The 19,546-nt window shown below is 39.5% G+C and overlaps 1 protein-coding gene across 1 annotated transcript; it reads left to right on the top strand.

Annotated features, from left to right (window-relative positions):
* The first annotated feature begins 438 nt into the window (after positions 1-438).
* On the top strand, positions 439-18,889 carry LOC136695366 (butyrophilin-like protein 1). Its single transcript, XM_066669408.1, has 5 exons — positions 439-566; positions 13,111-13,179; positions 14,951-15,316; positions 16,348-16,377; positions 16,592-18,889. Exons 1-5 carry the CDS (start codon positions 458-460, stop codon positions 16,681-16,683), a joined length of 666 nt encoding a protein of 221 aa, XP_066525505.1. The 5' UTR covers positions 439-457; the 3' UTR covers positions 16,684-18,889.
* The last annotated feature ends 657 nt before the right edge of the window (positions 18,890-19,546 follow it).

Here is a 19,546-nt window from a genome sequence, read left to right on the forward strand (position 1 = left end):
CACCCACATCACACCTGTGGTGGTCCTTAGGGGATGCTCATAACTAAGACAAGAGAAAAAGACAGAGTGATAGTGAAAGGCAGAGCCTTTATACTGGACTGACTTTGACAAAAGACAGACTCTTTATTCTTGCTGGACCAGTACTTACACGTTGTACTTTGTTATTAGTGTAAGATGTAAGTTTTAGATCTACAAGGTGGAACAAAGAGGTAGGACTGTCACACAGAGTGGACAGTGAATGAACGAAGGGTTAATTGTCCCTCCAAAATTCCAATGTTGCTGTGTTTGACAGCGACTGAAAATGTTAATTGCTTTCTACAGTCTCTTGCAATTAGGCAATATTGCAAGTGAAAAAAAACCGCAAGTGACACCAAGTGGGAAGTACAGCCAAACACTAAAGCTAACAAACCTCCCATTGCTGTTGCAGGTCTACGGAAATATTTGCTTCGACGCAGAGATGACGGACACTCCTATTACTTTCAGTTTCATTCTTCCTTTAACTTTGATCATTATATATAAACAATGTAACCACAAAGTCAAGTCATCTGCTGTGGGCTTTAGAGAAGGTATGTGCAGTTTTGTACGTGGCTGTTTATAACAATGAGAGCTCTCACAGACGATGAGAACAACGTGTTCTTTTTTTGCATTTCTAACATTTCCTCTTGTGTGGCAGACACATTCAAACTTCTTACCATTATTTACCATTATAACTCATTTACATGCAGCCTGATGTTCTATTGATAATCATTAATAATTCAGGACTATATATATATTTAGCTTTGAATGGTAAATGATGTACATGTAGAAGTACAGATTAAATTTTACTCTACCAAATATAAATAACCTAATATAAAAATAACCCATGAGTTTGATTCTGAAATCATTTTGCAGTCATTAAACAGATGGACACTGTGGACAAATCCGTCCTGCGCATTCTTTGATGCAAATAATTGGAACAGAAGAGATTGACACAGAGTTTGAGTGAACAATCAAAACAGTTTTATTAAACAGAATTCTGGAGAGCACAGTACAGAAAATACAGCCTAACCTAATACCTCCTGTGCTCCGAAGATCTCGCTTTCTGACTCCTCTTCTTATACCATGTTCTGTCTGACTCTTAAGCAAGGTGTCTATTTGTGATTGGACCTCAATTTGTGCGCATCAGCAATAATAGGTGGTTGCTATGTGTGTTTAACTGTTTTCTGCCTGGATATGTAAGTGTTATTGAAAATTCTGTTTTGCTTCAGCTGATCCATCTGATTAGGAGTGCGCTAATGTGTTGCTGCTTTTCTTACTCATATTGCCTAAGCTTTGCAAGATTGCTCAAGATTAACTGTCTGCATATGCAGATCATATTGATTGCTATGAACCCCTGACCTTCCTGTTTTGACTACTGTCCTTGCAGGGTTATTTTAAGGTCAAGTAATGTCAAACCATACCTTGCCAAGCATAGTAATTATTAATAATATTTCCACAACACCTATCAACTGTATCATTTTGGCAAAGTTTCACTTTGCTTTTTTCTTTTCACATAATTCATTTTTTTTCTTCTCAGAATAGCAGCCTATGGAATTGTATTAGCTTTGTATAGCATTAGTATAAATTACATTTTTGCTTAATTATTCATATCAATCACTCACAATATTCTGCAGGAGAGATTGCCCTTTCTACAATGAAAAGCATATATAAGAACATTTACTATTCCATTATTCTTTAAAGTGTCGCATTTAAATCTTCAAATATTACAATATACATTTAATTATAATACATAATTATATAATTATAATACAGAATAATAATACCCACAACTTGTTCTATATCATTTAGTCATGCACTATACCATATACCTAAACTCTTCACTGGTCTCGCCTGTACTGTAGGAATCATTTATTCTTCCATTCAAACATTTTTTTGCACAAGACAATCGACAGACTTCTAGACTTTGCTCGGTTTACCTTTCAGCCTAGCCAACCTTAGATTATCACTTAACTTCTCCAGCAGCCACTGTGTGCAAGGCACAGTAGTCATTATCATCATCATGTCATCCATGTAAGCCCTGTTTGGGGGATGCCGAGTAGCGTCATGCCACCTCTCCCCGCCTACAACCCACTTAGAGATCCTGATTACTATCTCACCCGCCATTGTAAATGCTAATGGTGAAATTTTACATCCAGCCATTATACCTACTTCTAACTGCTGCTAATTCCCCTATACTAAAGCAAAACTGAATGTCCTCAAAATATGCTTTAACAAGCCTAGTAACCTTAGCTGACATGTGGAGAAAGCTTTTCACATAAGTTTCTTTATGCTGCAAAGCCAGAAACCCCTGCCTTTTGTACTGATGTATCAATTAATTTGTTTGCTTTCAAATAAGCAGCAAATCTTTGCACTATAACACTGGACCATGCTATTACAATAAAGCCGGGGTTCCATCAACACAAAGTGTAACTTAATTAATTTAATCCACATTGCAGCTGGCGAAAACACTTATTACCAACATCCATATCCAATAGTAAAAACTGAGCTAAACTGGCTAAAGTTAGCAGCCGCAAACCCTGGCTCACTGCTCAGTAACTCTCAAAAACTGATTATAACACTTTCTTCAAAAAAAAAAAAAAACTATCATTAACTAGCATGGCAACACATGAAAACAGGGCACCAAGTACTGCAACTTGTGTCCTCAGGTCTGTTTCAGCTCACTGTGTAGATTCAGTCCAGTGTTAACTCTTGTACAGCCAGTTATTCTCTCTCTGTTTTTCTCCTCTTTGCTCTCTGCCATATAATGTCCATATTGGAAATACTGAGCTAGATACTTCTTGTAGGTAGGCAACTATCCACCTGTGAGCTATGTGTTAATAAGCTTTACCCATTTCTCGCAAGAGTCCTCCTCCCCGTGATTCAGAAGTTGCTTAGTGCAGTAAACCAGACGAGGACCTGGCACAGCTGCAACTGAGTCCGTATTCTCACTTTTATGGCTCTGTGGAACATTACAATCATTTAGTTATTTTCAGGTAGAAATACAACATAGTGTTCCTTTAATTTTAAAAATTAAAATCTTTACTTGTTTTATGCAATCTACCCCTGGTTAATTTTAATGTTAATAAAGTTTTACTGAGTAATAGCTTGGTATGAACACAGCCCAGTTGGTATAGTGAAATAAATGTAATTAAAAGCATAATTGCAAAGCAAGCCAAGTGCTTTTAAAAGTGATGTTTGCCATGTGAATACATGTTATAGTTCTGCAGTTACAATGATTAGCTCCTTATTACTATGTGCTCCAATGATCAGAACACCACAGAGCAGGTGGATGACTTTCACTGATGTGGTGGTGGTGGTGGTGAGAGTGTGTTGTTCTGGTATGACTAGATCAGACACAGAGATAATACATTTTTCAACCCCTAAGTTTCAGAAGGAGGTTTTAAGATGAGTAAAGCACGTTTTATGCCAAATTTGTCCTGTACCAATATGATTTAAATTGGACCTGAGACAATATTTGCTTCTTTTTAGGAGCAGAAATGAAAATTAGTCAGAAACTACTGTTTTACACACAGAATGTGCTGATTGGTGGGCATGGGTTAAGTGCTCAACCAGGGCGTCACATGCTAGAACAGCCACTTCCTGAAGCGGATGTTGTGTTCTCTGCAATAAAAACTGTTATGAGACGCTACTTTGAGATTTCTTTGGCTCCTTATTCACAGACTGAAGTTAGCTCCTTATTCACTGTCTCTTATTCAAATACTGACATTAGCTAGTTATTCACAGTCCCTTATTCACAGTCTGAAGTTAGCTCCTTATTCACAGACTATTATTCACTGACTGAAGTTAGCTCTTTATTCACAGACTGATGTTAGCTCCTTATTCACATTCTCTTATTCACAGACTAAAGTTGGCTCCTTATTCACAGTCTCTTAGTCACAGACTGAAGTTAGCTCCTTATTCACAGACTAAAGTTGGCTCCTTATTCACAGACTGGCGTTAGCTCCTTATTCACAGTCTCTTATTCACAGACTGACGTTAGCTCCTTATTCACAGTCTCTTATTCACAGACTGAAGTTAGCTCCTTATTCACAGTCTGACGTTAGCTCCTTATTCACAGTCTCTTAGTCACAGACTGAAGTTGGCTCCTTATTCACAGTCTGAAGTTTGCTCCTTATTCAGTCTTTTATGCACATACTCTTATTCACAAACCAAAGTTACCTCCTTATTCACAGTCTCTTATTCACAGACTGACATTAGCTCCTTATTCACAGTCTCTTATTCACAGACAGAAGTTAGCTCCTTATTCACAGACTCTTATTCACAGACAGAAGTTAGCTCCTTATTCACAGTCTGACGTTAGCTCCTTATTCACAGTCTCTTAGTCACAGACAGAAGTTAGCTCCTTATTCATAGTCTGTTATTCACAGACTGACGTTAGCTCCTTATTCACAGACTCTTATTCACAGACTGGCGTTAGCTCCTTATTCATAGTCTCTTATTCACAGACTGAAGTTAGCTCCTTATTCATAGTTTCTTATTCACAGACAGAAGTTAGCTCCTTATTCATAGTCTCTTATTCACAGACTGAAGTTAGCTCCTTATTCACAGACAGAAGTTAGCTCCTTATTCATAGTCTCTGAATCACAGACTGACGTTAGCTCCTTATTCACAGTCTCTTATTCACAGACAGAAGTTAGCTCCTTATTCACAGTTTCTTATTCACAGACAGAAGTTAGCTCCTTATTCATAGTCTCTTATTCACAGACTGAAGTTAGCTCCTTATTCACAGACAGAAGTTAGCTCCTTATTCATAGTCTCTGAATCACAGACTGACGTTAGCTCCTTATTCACAGTCTCTTATTCACAGACAGAAGTTAGCTCCTTATTCACAGTCTCTTATTCACAGACAGAAGTTAGCTCCTTATTCATAGTCTGTTATTCACAGACTGACGTTAGCTCCTTATTCACAGTCTCTTATTCACAGACTGACGTTAGCTCCTTATTCACAGTCTCTTATTCACAGACTGACGTTAGCTCCTTATTCACAGTCTCTTATTCACAGACTGACGTTAGCTCCTTATTCACAAACAGAAGTTAGCTCCTTATTCATAGTCTCTTATTCACAGACTGATGTTAGCTCCTTATTCACAGACTGATGTTAGCTCCTTATTCACAGACTGGCATTAGCTCCTTATTCACAGACTGAAGTTAGCTCTTTATTCACAGACAGAAGTTAGCCCCTTATTCATAGTCTCTTATTCACAGACTGAGGTTAGCTCCTTATTCACAGACTGAGGTTAGCTCCTTATTCACAGACAGAAGTTAGCCCCTTATTCACAGACTGATGTTAGCTCCTTATTCACAGACTGGCATTAGCTCCTTATTCACAGACTGACGTTAGCTCCTTATTCACAGACAGAAGTTAGCCCCTTATTCACAGTCTCTTATTCACAGACAGAAGTTAGCTCCTTATTCACAGTCTCTTATTCACAGACTGACGTTAACTCTTTATTCACAGACTGAAGTTAATTCCTTATTCACAGACAGGAGTTAGCTCCTTATTCACAGTCTCTTATTCACAGACAGAAGTTAGCTCCTTATTCACAGTCTCTTATTCACAGACTGACGTTAACTCTTTATTCACAGACTGAAGTTAATTCCTTATTCACAGACAAAAGTTAGCTCCTTATTAAAAGTCTCTTATTCACAGACAGAAGTTAGCTCCTTATTCACAGTCTCTTATTCACAGACTGACGTTAACTCTTTATTCACAGACTGAAGGTAGCCCCTTATTCACAGACTGAAGTCACCTCCTTATTCACAGACAGAAGTTAGCTCCTTATTCACAGTCTCTTATTCACAGACTGACGTTAACTCTTTATTCACAGACTGAAGTTAGTTCCTTATTCACAGACAAAAGTTAGCTCCTTTATTAATAGTCTCTTATTCACAGACTGACGTTAGCTCCTTATTCACAGACAGAAGTTATGACAGAAGAATGTGCTGATTGGTGGGCATGGGTTAAGTGTTCACCCAGGGCATCACATGCTAGAACAGCCACTTCCTGAAGCGGATGTTGTGTTCTCTGCAATAAAAAAACTGTTATGAGACGCTACTTTGAGATTTCTTTGGCTCCTTATTCACAATCTCTTATTCACAGTCTGAAGTTAGCTCCTTATTCACAGACTGAAGTTAGCTCTTTATTCACAGACTGACGTTAGCTCCTTATTCACTATCTCTTCTAGCATCACATGCTAGAACAGCCACTTCCTGAAGCGGATGTTGTGTTCTCTGCAATAAAAAAACTGTTATGAGACGCTACTTTGAGATTTCTTTAGCTCCTTATTCACAATCTCTTATTCACAGTCTGAAGTTAGCTCCTTATTCACAGACTGACGTTAGCTAGTTATTCACAGTCCCTTATTCACAGACTGACGTTAGCTCCTTATTCACAGACTAAAGTTGGCTCCTTATTCACAGACTGACGTTAGCTCCTTATTCACAGTCTCTTATGCACAGACTAAAGTTGGCTCCTTATTCACAGACTCTTATTCACAGACTAAAGTTGGCTCCTTATTCACAGTCTCTTATTCACAGACTAAAATTGGCTCCTTATTCACAGACTGACGTTAGCTCCTTATTCACAGACTAAAGTTGGCTCCTTATTCACAGACTGACGTTAGCTCCTTATTCACAGACTAAAGTTGGCTCCTTATTCACAGACTGACGTTAGCTCCTTATTCACAGTCTCTTATTCACAGACTAAAGTTGGCTCCTTATTCACAGACTGAAGTTAGCTCCTTATTCACAGTCTGACGTTAGCTCCTTATTCACAGTCTTTTATTCACAGACTTAAGTTTGCTTCCTTATTCAGTTTTATGCACATACTCTTATTCACAAACCAAAGTTACCTCCTTACTCACAGTCTCTTATTCACAGACTGAAGTTAGCCCCTTATTCACAGACCAAAGTTACCTCCTTATTCAAAGTCTCTTATTCACAGGCTGACGTTAGCTCCTTATTCACAGACTGAAGTTTGCTCCTTATTCAGTCTTTTATGCACATACTCTTATTCACAGACCAAAGTTACCTCCTTATTCACAGTCTCTTATTCACAGACCAAAGTTACCTCCTTATTCACAGTCTCTTATTCACAGACAGAAGTTAGCTCCTTATTCATAGTCTCTTATTCACAGACTGACGTTAGCTCCTTATTCACAGACAGAAGTTAGCTCCTTATTCATAGTCTCTTAATCACAGACTGATGTTAGCTCCTTATTCACAGACTGACGTTAGCTCCTTATTCACAGACAGAAGTTAGCCCCTTATTCACAGACTGATGTTAGCTCCTTATTCACAGACTGGCATTAGCTCCTTATTCACAGACTGAAGTTAGCTCTTTATTCACAGTCTCTTATTCACAGACTGAGGTTAGCTCTTTATTCACAGACTGAAGTTAGTTCCTTATTCACAGTTTCTTATTCACAGACTGATGTTAGCTCCTTATTCACAGTCTCTTATTCACAGACTAAAGTTGGCTCCTTATTCACAGACTGAAGTTAGCTCCTTATTCACAGTCTCTTATTCACAGACTAAAGTTGGCTCCTTATTCACAGTCTGACGTTAGCTCCTTATTCACAGTCTTTTATTCACAGACTTAAGTTTGCTTCCTTATTCAGTTTTATACACATACTCTTATTCACAAACCAAAGTTACCTCCTTACTCACAGTCTCTTATTCACAGACTGAAGTTAGCCCCTTATTCACAGACCAAAGTTACCTCCTTATTCAAAGTCTCTTATTCACAGGCTGACGTTAGCTCCTTATTCACAGACTGAAGTTTGCTCCTTATTCAGTCTTTTATGCACATACTCTTATTCACAGACCAAAGTTACCTCCTTATTCACAGTCTCTTATTCACAGACCAAAGTTACCTCCTTATTCACAGTCTCTTATTCACAGACAGAAGTTAGCTCCTTATTCACAGTCTCTTATTCACAGACAGAAGTTAGCTCCTTATTCATAGTCTCTTATTCACAGACTGACGTTAGCTCCTTATTCATAGACAGAAGTTAGCTCCTTATTCATAGTCTCTTATTCACAGACTGACGTTAGCTCCTTATTCACAGACAGAAGTTAGCTCCTTATTCATAGTCTCTTATTCACAGACTGATGTTAGCTCCTTATTCACAGACTGACGTTAGCTCCTTATTCACAGACTGATGTTAGCTCCTTATTCATAGTCTCTTATTCACAGACTGATGTTAGCTCCTTATTCACAGACTGACGTTAGCTCCTTATTCACAGACTGACGTTAGCTCCTTATTCACAGACAGAAGTTAGCCCCTTATTCACAGACTGATGTTAGCTCCTTATTCACAGACTGGCATTAGCTCCTTATTCACAGACTGAAGTTAGCTCTTTATTCACAGTCTCTTATTCACAGACTGAGGTTAGCTCTTTATTCACAGACTGAAGTTAGTTCCTTATTCACAGTTTCTTATTCACAGACTGATGTTAGCTCCTTATTCACAGACTGATGTTAGCTCCTTATTCACAGACTGACGTTAGCTCCTTATTCACAGACTGACGTTAGCTCCTAATTCACAGACAGAGGTTAGCCCCTTTTTCACAGACTGATGTTAGCTCCTTATTCACAGACTGAAGTTAGCTCCTTATTCACAGACTGATGTTAGCTCCTTATTCACAGACAGAAGTTAGCTCCTTATTCATAGTCTCTTATTCACAGACTGACGTTAGCTCCTTATTCACAGACTGATGTTAGCTCCTTATTCACAGACTGACATTAGCTCCTTATTCACAGACTGACGTTAGCTCCTTATTCACAGACAGAAGTTAGCCCCTTATTCACAGACTGATGTTAGCTCCTTATTCACAGACTGGCATTAGCTCCTTATTCACAGACTGAAGTTAGATCTTTATTCACAGTCTCTTATTCACAGACTGAGGTTAGCTCTTTATTCACAGACTGAAGTTAGTTCCTTATTCACAGTCTCTTATTCACAGACTGATGTTAGCTCCTTATTCACAGACTGATGTTAGCTCCTTATTCACAGACTGACGTTAGCTCCTAATTCACAGACAGAAGTTAGCCCCTTATTCACAGACTGATGTTAGTTCCTTATTCACAGACTGGCATTAGCTCTTTATTCACAGACTGAAGTTAGCTCTTTATTCACAGCCTCTTATTCACAGACAGAAGTTAGCTCCTTATTTATAGTCTCTTATTCACAGACTGACGTTAGCTCCTTATTCACAGACTGAAGTTAGCCCCTTATTCACAGACAGAAGTTAGCTGCTTATTCACAGACTGACGTTAACTCTTTATTCACAGTCTCTTATTCACAGACAGAAGTTAGCTCCTTATTCACAGTCTCTTATTCACAGACTGATGTTAACTCTTTATTTACAGACTGAAGTTAGTTCCTTATTCACAGACAAAAGTTAGCTCCTTATTCACAGACAGAAGTTAGCTCCTTATTCATAGTCTCTTAATCACAGACTGATGTTAGCTCCTTATTCACAGACTGAAGTTAGCCCCTTATTCACAAACAGAAGTTAGCTCCTTATTAATAGTCTCTTATTCACAGACAGAAGTTAGCTCCTTGTTCATAGACTTTTATTCACAGACTGGCGTTAGCTCCTTATACACAGACTGAAGTTAGCTCTTTATTCACCGTTTCTTATTCATAGACAGAAGTTAGCTCCTTATTCATAGTCTCTTATTCACAGTCAGAAGTTAACTCTTTATTCAGTCTCTTATTCACATCCTGAAGTTAGCTCCTTATTCACAGACTGATGTTAGCTCCTTATTCACAGACTGACGTTAGCTCCTTATTCACAGACAGAAGTTAGCCCCTTATTCACAGACTGATGTTAGCTCCTTATTCACAGACTGACGTTAGCTCCTTATTCACAGACTGAAGTTAGCTCTTTATTCACAATCTCTTATTCACAGACTGATGTTAACTCTTTATTTACAGACTGAAGTTAGTTCCTTATTCACAGACTGACGTTAGCTCCTTATTCACAGACAGAAGTTAGCTCCTTATTCATAGTCTCTTAATCACAGACTGATGTTAGCTCCTTATTCACAGACTGAAGTTAGCCCCTTATTCACAAACAGAAGTTAGCTCCTTATTAATAGTCTCTTATTCACAGACAGAAGTTAGCTCCTTGTTCATAGACTTTTATTCACAGACTGGCGTTAGCTCCTTATACACAGACTGAAGTTAGCTCTTTATTCACCGTTTCTTATTCATAGACAGAAGTTAGCTCCTTATTCATAGTCTCTTATTCACAGTCAGAAGTTAACTCTTTATTCAGTCTCTTATTCACATCCTGAAGTTAGCTCCTTATTCACAGACTGATGTTAGCTCCTTATTCACAGACTGACGTTAGCTCCTTATTCACAGACAGAAGTTAGCCCCTTATTCACAGACTGATGTTAGCTCCTTATTCACAGACTGACGTTAGCTCCTTATTCACAGACTGAAGTTAGCTCTTTATTCACAATCTCTTATTCACAGACTGAGGTTAGCTCTTTATTCACAGACTGAAGTTAGTTCCTTATTCACAGTCTCTTATTCACAGACTGATGTTAGCTCCTTATTCACAGACTGATGTTAGCTCCTTATTCACAGACTGACGTTAGCTCCTAATTCACAGACAGAAGTTAGCCCCTTATTCATAGTCTCTTATTCACAGACTGAGGTTAGCTCTTTATTCACAGACTGAAGTTAGTTCCTTATTCACAGTCTCTTATTCACAGACTGATGTTAGCTCCTTATTCACAGACTGATGTTAGCTCCTTATTCACAGACTGACGTTAGCTCCTAATTCACAGACAGAAGTTAGCCCCTTATTCACAACCTGATGTTAGCTCCTTATTCACAGACTGAAGTTAGCTCCTTATTCACAGACTGACGTTAGCTCCTTATTCACAGACAGAAGTTAGCTCTTTATTCACAGTCTCTTATTCACAGACTGGCATTAGCTCTTTATTCACAGACTGAAGTTAGCTCTTTATTCACAGCCTCTTATTCACAGACTGACGTTAGCTCCTTATTCACAGACTGAAGTTAGCCCCTTATTCACAGACAGAAGTTAGCCCCTTATTCACAGACTGATGTTAGCTCCTTATTCACAGAGTGGCATTAGCTCCTTATTCACAGACTGAAGTTAGCTCTTTATTCACAGTCTCTTATTCACAGACTGGCATTAGCTCTTTATTCACAGACTGAAGTTAGCTCTTTATTCACAGCCTCTTATTCACAGACTGACGTTAGCTCCTTATTCACAGACTGAAGTTAGCCCCTTATTCACAGACAGAAGTTAGCTGCTTATTCACAGTCTCTTATTCACAGACTGACGTTAACTCTTTATTCACAGTCTCTTATTCACAGACAGAAGTTAGCTCCTTATTCACAGTCTCTTATTCACAGACTGGTATTAGCTCTTTATTCACAGACTGAAGTTAGCTCCTTATTTATAGTCTCTTATTCACAGACTGACGTTAGCTCCTTATTCACAGACTGAAGTTAGCCCCTTATTCACAGACAGAAGTTAGCTGCTTATTCACAGTCTCTTATTCACAGACTGACGTTAACTCTTTATTCACAGTCTCTTATTCACAGACAGAAGTTAGCTCCTTGTTCATAGACTTTTATTCACAGACTGGCGTTAGCTCCTTATTCATAGACTCTTATTCACAGACTGGCGTTAGCTCCTTATACACATACTCTTATTCACAGACTGGCGTTAGCTCCTTATACACAGACTGAAGTTAGCTCTTTATTCACCGTTTCTTATTCATAGACAGAAGGTAGCTCCTTATTCATAGTCTCTTATTCACAGTCAGAAGTTAACTCTTTATTCAGTCTCTTATTCACATCCTGAAGTTTGCTCCTTATTCAGTCTTTTATGCACAGCCTCTTATTCACAGACCAAAGTTACCTCCTTATTCACAGTCTCTTATTCACAGACAGAAGTTAGCTCCTTATTCATAGACTCTTATTCACAGACTGATGTTAGCTCCTTATTCACAGACTGATGTTAGCTCCTTATTCACAGTCTCTTATTCACAGACAGAAGTTAGCTCCTTATTCATAGTCTCTGAATCACAGACTGACGTTAGCTCCTTATTCATAGTCTCTGAATCACAGACTGACATTAGCTCCTTATTCACAGACCAAAGTTACCTCCTTATTCACAGTCTCTTATTCACAGACTGAAGTTAACTCCTTATTCACAGACTGTTGTTAGCTCCTTACTGACATTCACTCGATTCCAAAGGGCTCGAGTTCTGCTCCAGGTGACTGTGTGATAAGTGTTACAGACAATGAATGAATGTATCCTTGAGGGTACCACAACCATGCATTTTTCTGAGAGTTTACCCTGATAAGTATGTAAAAAAGATTATTATCATATACTGTCTTGGTTTCTCCTTCCTGGGAACAAGTACTAAAGCACTTCTCATTTCTAACTTCCCATGTTTCAGTCTTGCTCCGGTTCCATGCATAGGCAACCATCCCTACTTTCATCTACTAAAAGACTTGCTCTCTAACTTTGTTTTTAGTCCTGTGTTGTGATGTGTCTTTTCATTACACATGAATTTACTGCCCCCCCCACACACACACACACATTGTCTCTAGAAGTTGTGTCTTAGAAAACCAACAAACACAGGTCTGACTGGCTGCAAACCAAGTGGTTGTACAAACTGCACACCAGCATTATACAGACTACTGAATCCGTTTTAATTTTTAAAGCGGAGCTTACAGAATGTCTCATCTTAGATCACTCTCAGTTCTGTGTTTTTACATTCAGGAGACAAACATATTACAGTCAAACATGTAGAAACTGTCGTGCTCTTTCATTTAAAGAGCAGGGTGTGAAAATGATTCTGCTTAAGTCAGTATTTTTAGAAAACTGGTCATTAATTTGAGACATTCTGCCAACAATTTAAGATCGTGAAACTATATTTTAAGAATTAGAGGTAAGTCAAGATACAACAACATTATTTATTTGCTCAAGTTGAATATTGTAATTGTTTGTGAGTAAATTTAACCATCAACTGTTAAGAAAATAACATCTTTCTAATTGTGTTTTCAGTGAATCATTCAGAAATAAACATGAGCAGCTACCTTCCGGTTTTCATCCTGTCCTTCACCACCTGCACAGGTGAGTTCTAGATTTCCATTAATCATTCAATGCAGTTGTTAAGGTGTTACTGGGCTGTTACTATGTGACCCAGTTAGGTGAGTAGTTATGTGGTGGCAATATATTCCACCTCAGTGTTATGTCAGGATCAGATTACACAATATTTTTGTCTTTCACGATGTTCACTATGTCAGATTAGTGCTATAAATTTGTGTCTTGTCTTGGTCGGGAGACTGGGGACACTACAGGTTTATTTAAATATATATAAATATATATAGCCCCCTCCAGGGTGTATTCCCGCCTTGCGCCCAATGATTCCAGGTAGGCTCTGGACCAGAGGCGATTGCTCTAAGACTGCAAGTGAAGCTCAGCTTCCCCTAAAATGTCAAAAAATAAGTGATCAAATATATACTGTTGTGTGTACATGTCATTGAATAAATATGCACCACAACGCGCTCAACTTTTGTCAAGAATCAGCTTCTTATCACTGGTAAAGACGCGGCTTTCCCGCAGCTTCACGGTGCTTTAAACAGCGTCCACAGAGTTTAATAGCGAAGCAGCGAAACGAGTCATTGGATAAATGCTGGGCTTTGTCCCGCCCATCAGACGCTCAGCGTCTCTGGGGGTCTATGGGGCAGTGGGCTGGCCTCGGCTGGCCCGGACGCTCAGCTTCTGCATGATGATTGGATGATCTGTCTGAGGCTGAATCCCTTTTTGATTGACAGCGAAATAAGCGAATCAGCGATTCTTTGGTGTAACGATCCGTGGGAGCACAGTCGGAAACACTTCACATGAGCCAAGGCCGTTTAAGCCTAGCTCTGCTGGCCACTGAGAGGACACTAGTCAAGTCCCTGGAAAAGACGCCTTGTTGGTACGACAGGGTCACAGATCATTTTCTTAAAAAGGAACGGAGGGTAGAATTTACGTATAAATAAACCGACACATTTTATGATGTAGGCCGAAATTGAGCTTCCCCTCCTTGAAAGACCAGCATCCGCCACTGATCTGGACCCACCGCGACCCTGAATTGGATAAGCGGTAACAGATAATGAATGAATGAATGAATATATATATATATCAGATATGAAGAGTCATTGCTGAAGAGTTAGTATGTGGTGGTTATAATAATATAAATCACATGCTTGTTATGGAACTTTGTTATGGAAAGTTCCCTATGTTCTCCTTAAGTGGTTTATACGCAAATTAAGTTGGCTGATAGGGTGATGTGATGGTTGCTATGATATTGCACTGAGGCTGCTGTGGTATTAGAAGACAACTGCAGTTTGGCAAAATGGTTAATGCATCCCACTTATGTAACTAAGATACAAGTATACTTGAGGTGCTATATCAATATCTTGGCATACCGTAGTTACCACCACACATCTTCCTATTAGCCATGTGGAATACAAATGAAACAACCTATTATCCCTCTAGCAATCACCAGAGATAACATAACCACCACATGCCAACACCTTAGAAATCACCTGGAACACTACTGAAAACACCTGGGATCAGAGAGCAGCACCTTACAAACCACATATAAACCTCCCTGACACACTCTAGCAACCACAACATGGGTACCATAGCAACAACTTAGCAAGATACAAGCAATCACTTAGTAAACCTAGGATATCCCAGCAATACCCAAGCAAACCTGTTAAAACAACTTACCAATACCCTAGCCACCATATTCAGTATCATAGCAACATCCTAGTAACAGATAAGCAACAAACTTGGAAACTAAGCAACCGCCTGGGAATTGCTTAAGCTTTATGATTTATGTATTCTCCAGGCTCTGTATCTGCACAACTTCAAATCTCCATCAACACCACAGTGGGCTCTTCAGCCATTCTTCCTTGTGATTGGAGAAACATATCCAGCCCACAGTCGTCCAGTGAGAGTCCCCATGTGGAGTGGCGCATTTTTTCTGGGACAGTGTTTGAGAGAAGTGGAGAGGAGCTGTATCAGAGCGAGGCGTATAAAGGCCGTGTGGACGTTCCTAAAGATCAACTGATGAACGGGAACTGTTCTCTGGTGTTGAATGACGTTAGAGCTGAGGATGCAGGAGTTTATGAAAGCTACCTGGTTGTGAAACAAACGATGAGTTCTCTCCAGTCTGAACATGTTTTCCTGCAGAGGGTGGATCTCTCTGTTGATGGTGAGGAGATCAGGCCTGATGTGTATCATCTTGTTAGGTGTGAGACCACGCGTAATGTTTCACCATTTCCGGGTCCAGTCGCTTCTTCAGGTCCTGTATCAAACATTCATAAGACATTCACAAGAGTGTCTCAATTGTGTAATCTCAGTTAATTGGAAGCTCATTAAAAGGAACAAATAAATAACTAAAGCAGCACTGTTCGCATATTTGCAACTCATTCTGATCAGTGTGAGTAGCCATGCGGACTGACTGTGCTTCTCCATCTTTGAGAGCAGAGAAAGCGTGAGAGAGAGCCGTGTCTCCCTCAGTTCTGTCTCTGGGAGCAGAAGGGCCTCAGAGGGACAGCCATATCTCCTTCAGTTCTGTCTCTGGGAGCAGAGAAACCGCGGAGAGAGAGAGAGAGAGCTGTGTCTCCCTCAGTTCTGTCTTTGGGAGCAAAGGAACCACGGAGAGGGAACGGTGTTTCCCTTAGTTCTATGTCTCACTCGGTTCTATCTCTTGGAGTAGCAGAGCCAGAGTGAGAGAGCTACGTCTCCCTGTGTTCTGTCTCTGGGAGCAGAGAAGCCGTGGAGAGAGAGCAGTGTGTTCCTCGTTTCTGTCTGTGGGAGCAGAGGGGCCACGGAGATAGCACCGTGTCTGACTTGGTTCTGTCTCTGGGAGCAGAGATGCTGGGGAGAGAGAGCCATGTCATGGAGTTATAATCATTGTGCTATCTGCAATTCTCGTTAATGAAAAGTAGCTAAGGGTTGTTAAAAAAGTAATTAGATTTGATGATAGTGTTATTTTTCTTTTTTAAATAACTCACTAGAGGGTCTGAAAAGTTGCTAAATCTAGCACCAAAACCACCAAGTTGGACACACTGAGTAGCGATTTGGACCCAGATGCAATGATTCACAATGTCGATACCTCATGACTTTTAACCAGTTAATAGATTTATACAGAGAATTATTAGTTTTATTATTAGGAATCTGATTTTTGTATTTAATAAATAGATTAGGGCTGTGTATTAATTTACTCTTTACTCTCCAAAGATCCACCTGACAATGAAAAAGAAGCACCACGTGAGTGAATGTTTTCTTATGCAGTGTGTTATCAGTAGTGTTATTAGTTTTATTGGTCAGTCTTTATCTAACACATCAAATCTGTTTCTACTTCTGATCTCTCCCTCATTGTAAAGAGAGACAGAGCTGTAGTGTGTACTGAATGTGTTCAGTGTTCTCCTACATCTGTATCAAAGAACTGAACATCACTCTTAAACCATCTCTGTTTCTGCAGGTAATACAGGAGTGATCCACTCTCTCTCCTCCATCATCATATTCATCCTCCTTTCACTCTCTGAGCTTTTCCACTGGCAGAACAATGATTAAGAAGATTACAGCAACAGGAAATATCTAGAATCTCCAAAACTAAAAGACAGCACCTACATAACCACAGGAAGGTGTGGTCTAATGGTTAGAGATGAGACCTTAAAACCGAAGGGTTGCTGTCTTCTCCCTCAATCCACAGTTGAGGTGCCCAGACACACGCAGAGGGAGGGGCGGGCAGGCAGGAGGCAGTTGTGGGTTGGGACCCAACTCCCTACTGCTCCCAGGCTGCTGTTGTAAACTTGTTTCTGGTGGTTTCAAAGTGAAGAGAGGAGACCAGTCTGGATAATAATGCTGTTTATTGAGCACTTTTGTGTGTGTGTGTGTGTGTGTGTGTGTATATATATATATATATATACACAAGAAGCATTAATGTTTTTTTTCAGGAAGCAAATCGAGTTCCCTTTGTAGAGACTCTCTTTGTTAGGAGTTGCTGCTGCCACCACCATTGATAAGCCAGGAATGTCTGGACAACAAGGTTTAGTTATAACCCCAACAATAACACACAAACAGACAATATACAATTAATATAAAAACAAACTTTTATTTCGCACAACACCATAAAATATCCTCTATACTATAATCTAATCCTCCTCTACAGCTGCTCAAGGAAGTCATCAAAATGTGGACCAAAACTACACACACCCCGTCTAGTGGTCACCACAACTGTAATCCACCCCAAAAGTAGTATCAATCCATATGCATCATTATAGGCCTTTTTTAAAAAAAAGACTACACACAGCGAAGGTAAATAGTTCAGACACGCCACATTACTTCACACCCCCCTTCAACAGCTTTGCAGAGTTAAGTCAAAATACTACTATTAATTATATAAGAAAGTAACACAAGTATTCAGATTATTTAAAAAAAAGGAAGTCCCACGCTAGACATTTAAGAGCACTATAAAACTGCACTCTTATTTAATGGTTACAAGGTACGTAAGAAGTTGTGAAGCCTGGGAGTTGGTTTTAGTCATTAGTCCCCTAAATACACCACAAAAAGGGCAACACAATTTATCATCATCAGCATGGACTCAATAAAAATAGTCTAACCAGGAACGGACCTGGCTCAATTTTGAAGGTCCTCAGGTTGGAAGATCCGCCGACTACCAGTCGCTCAAACCTGTTTCTTACCCAGACAAAGCCTGTGTAAGTTCCACTCCGAGCAGCACCCGATGAACTCCTCCACACCCGACACACATCGGCTCCTCTGCCCCCCCCGGGAAATATCACAGTCCAGGGCCGTTCACCAGGCTCACCCTTTCACCTCCACTCCCCACAGTGAACAACGGTCACAACAGGTCCCAGTCCAATGCACACACACCAGACCCAGACTTCCTTCTTCCTCTTGTCTCAACCTCGTGGCCTCTCAAAACGCAATTGCAACCTGGAAGTCCCCTCTCAGAGGTCGCTCCCTTCTTAAAAAGGTCTAACCCTTTCTTTCTTTAATGCACTTATTACTTCCTGGCATATTGCACTTAATGTAAGGTATTGTGTATAATTTGTGCTGTAGTTCGAATGTTAGCTCCTCTTTTGTAAGTCGCTTTGGATAAAAGCGTCTGCCAAATGCATAAATGTAAATGTAAATATAAATGTAACCCCACCCCCTTCCTTAATCATTCTTACACCTTTAAATAAGCTCTTTGTTTAAAGTACGCTTTTTGCTGTAGCTGCTGTTCAGAACTAGTCAACCGTAGATAAGTGTCCTGTAATGGACACTAGTTTCTTGTTTTTAAACACTCATACACCATTCATAAACTTATTTGTGGTCACTTTAGTTTAGCCAGAATTTAATAAATAATTTATAGTTAACTACATGGTTTGAGGATAAACGTTTGAGGTAGACAAAATAATATTCATTCATCATCTGTACTTATCCAGCACTTATCCAGTTCAGGGTCGTGGTGGGCACAAGGCATGAACACACCCTGGAGGGGGCACCAGTCCTTCACAGGGTGACACACACTCACACAACCTCCAGGTCTCTCTGTGACTTCAACACTAACTGCTGCGTCACTGTGCTGCTCAACATGAAATGAAGATTTGAAACAGTACAGAAGATTTGTATTTGCTCAGTACAGAAATCTCCAGAGATTTCATGTGTCACACTTCCTTCTTTGTTTCTGTATGATATTGTTTCTGTGTTTTACACATGTCACGACCACAGTGGTTTTGTTTTGTTTCTGTTCTGTTAGTGTCCAATAAACTCTAGTTACATTCTAATGTTCCTGCTTGTGTTCATATTAATTTGTGACATCATAATTAGTTTAAACAGTGTCATGGAAATGATCAACTAATAAGAAATGAGACTGAAAGTGGTCTTTGAGTAACCTTTATTGAGAGCAGCTAAAAGCATGCACTAACTCTCTACTCTACTCTGCTCTGAGACAGAGAACAAAAATCCTTCTTTCTTAGCTCAGCCACCTGTCAGGGAGGAAGAGATAACAGTTTCACACAGAAACAAAGTTCTAGGAACCAGCTACATCTTGTGCTCATTAAAACAGAAAAGAAACATCCTTGATACCTTGGATGCAGGAGTGTAACTCTTTCAAGCTGCACTCCTATGTACTCCCATCAAATTCCTTTTCTACTAAAGACTCGGTTGGTGAAACAGTCTAAAGACAGAATAATGCAACATACATTTCATAAAACAGCTCATCTTTATATTAAACAAAGATCTTTACTAATCATCAGTGCTTACTACTCAATACTAGTGATTCAATGAGAACATGTTTATAAAAGAAACACACATTTAAAATTTCCCTTCACAACAGTCAAAGAGAGGGTCTGGTTTTGTTGTGTGCATTTCTGGTCTTGAGTCACAATGCCAGTCAGTTGCTATGGAGCTTATTTATAAATGTACTGAA

The sequence above is a fragment of the Hoplias malabaricus genome, chromosome 4 (assembly GCF_029633855.1).
Source record: "Hoplias malabaricus isolate fHopMal1 chromosome 4, fHopMal1.hap1, whole genome shotgun sequence".
Lineage (NCBI taxonomy): Eukaryota > Metazoa > Chordata > Actinopteri > Characiformes > Erythrinidae > Hoplias > Hoplias malabaricus.

Excerpts from the sequence above, each read along its gene's own strand:
- LOC136695366 (XM_066669408.1), top strand. The coding sequence starts at position 458 with ATGACGGACACTCCTATTACTTTCAGTTTCATTCTTCCTTTAACTTTG. Across the intron at positions 567-13,110 it reads TGCTGTGGGCTTTAGAGAAG|TGAATCATTCAGAAATAAAC; the intron begins GTATGTGCAGTT and ends TTGTGTTTTCAG. Across the intron at positions 15,317-16,347 it reads GGTGGATCTCTCTGTTGATG|ATCCACCTGACAATGAAAAA; the intron begins GTGAGGAGATCA and ends TACTCTCCAAAG.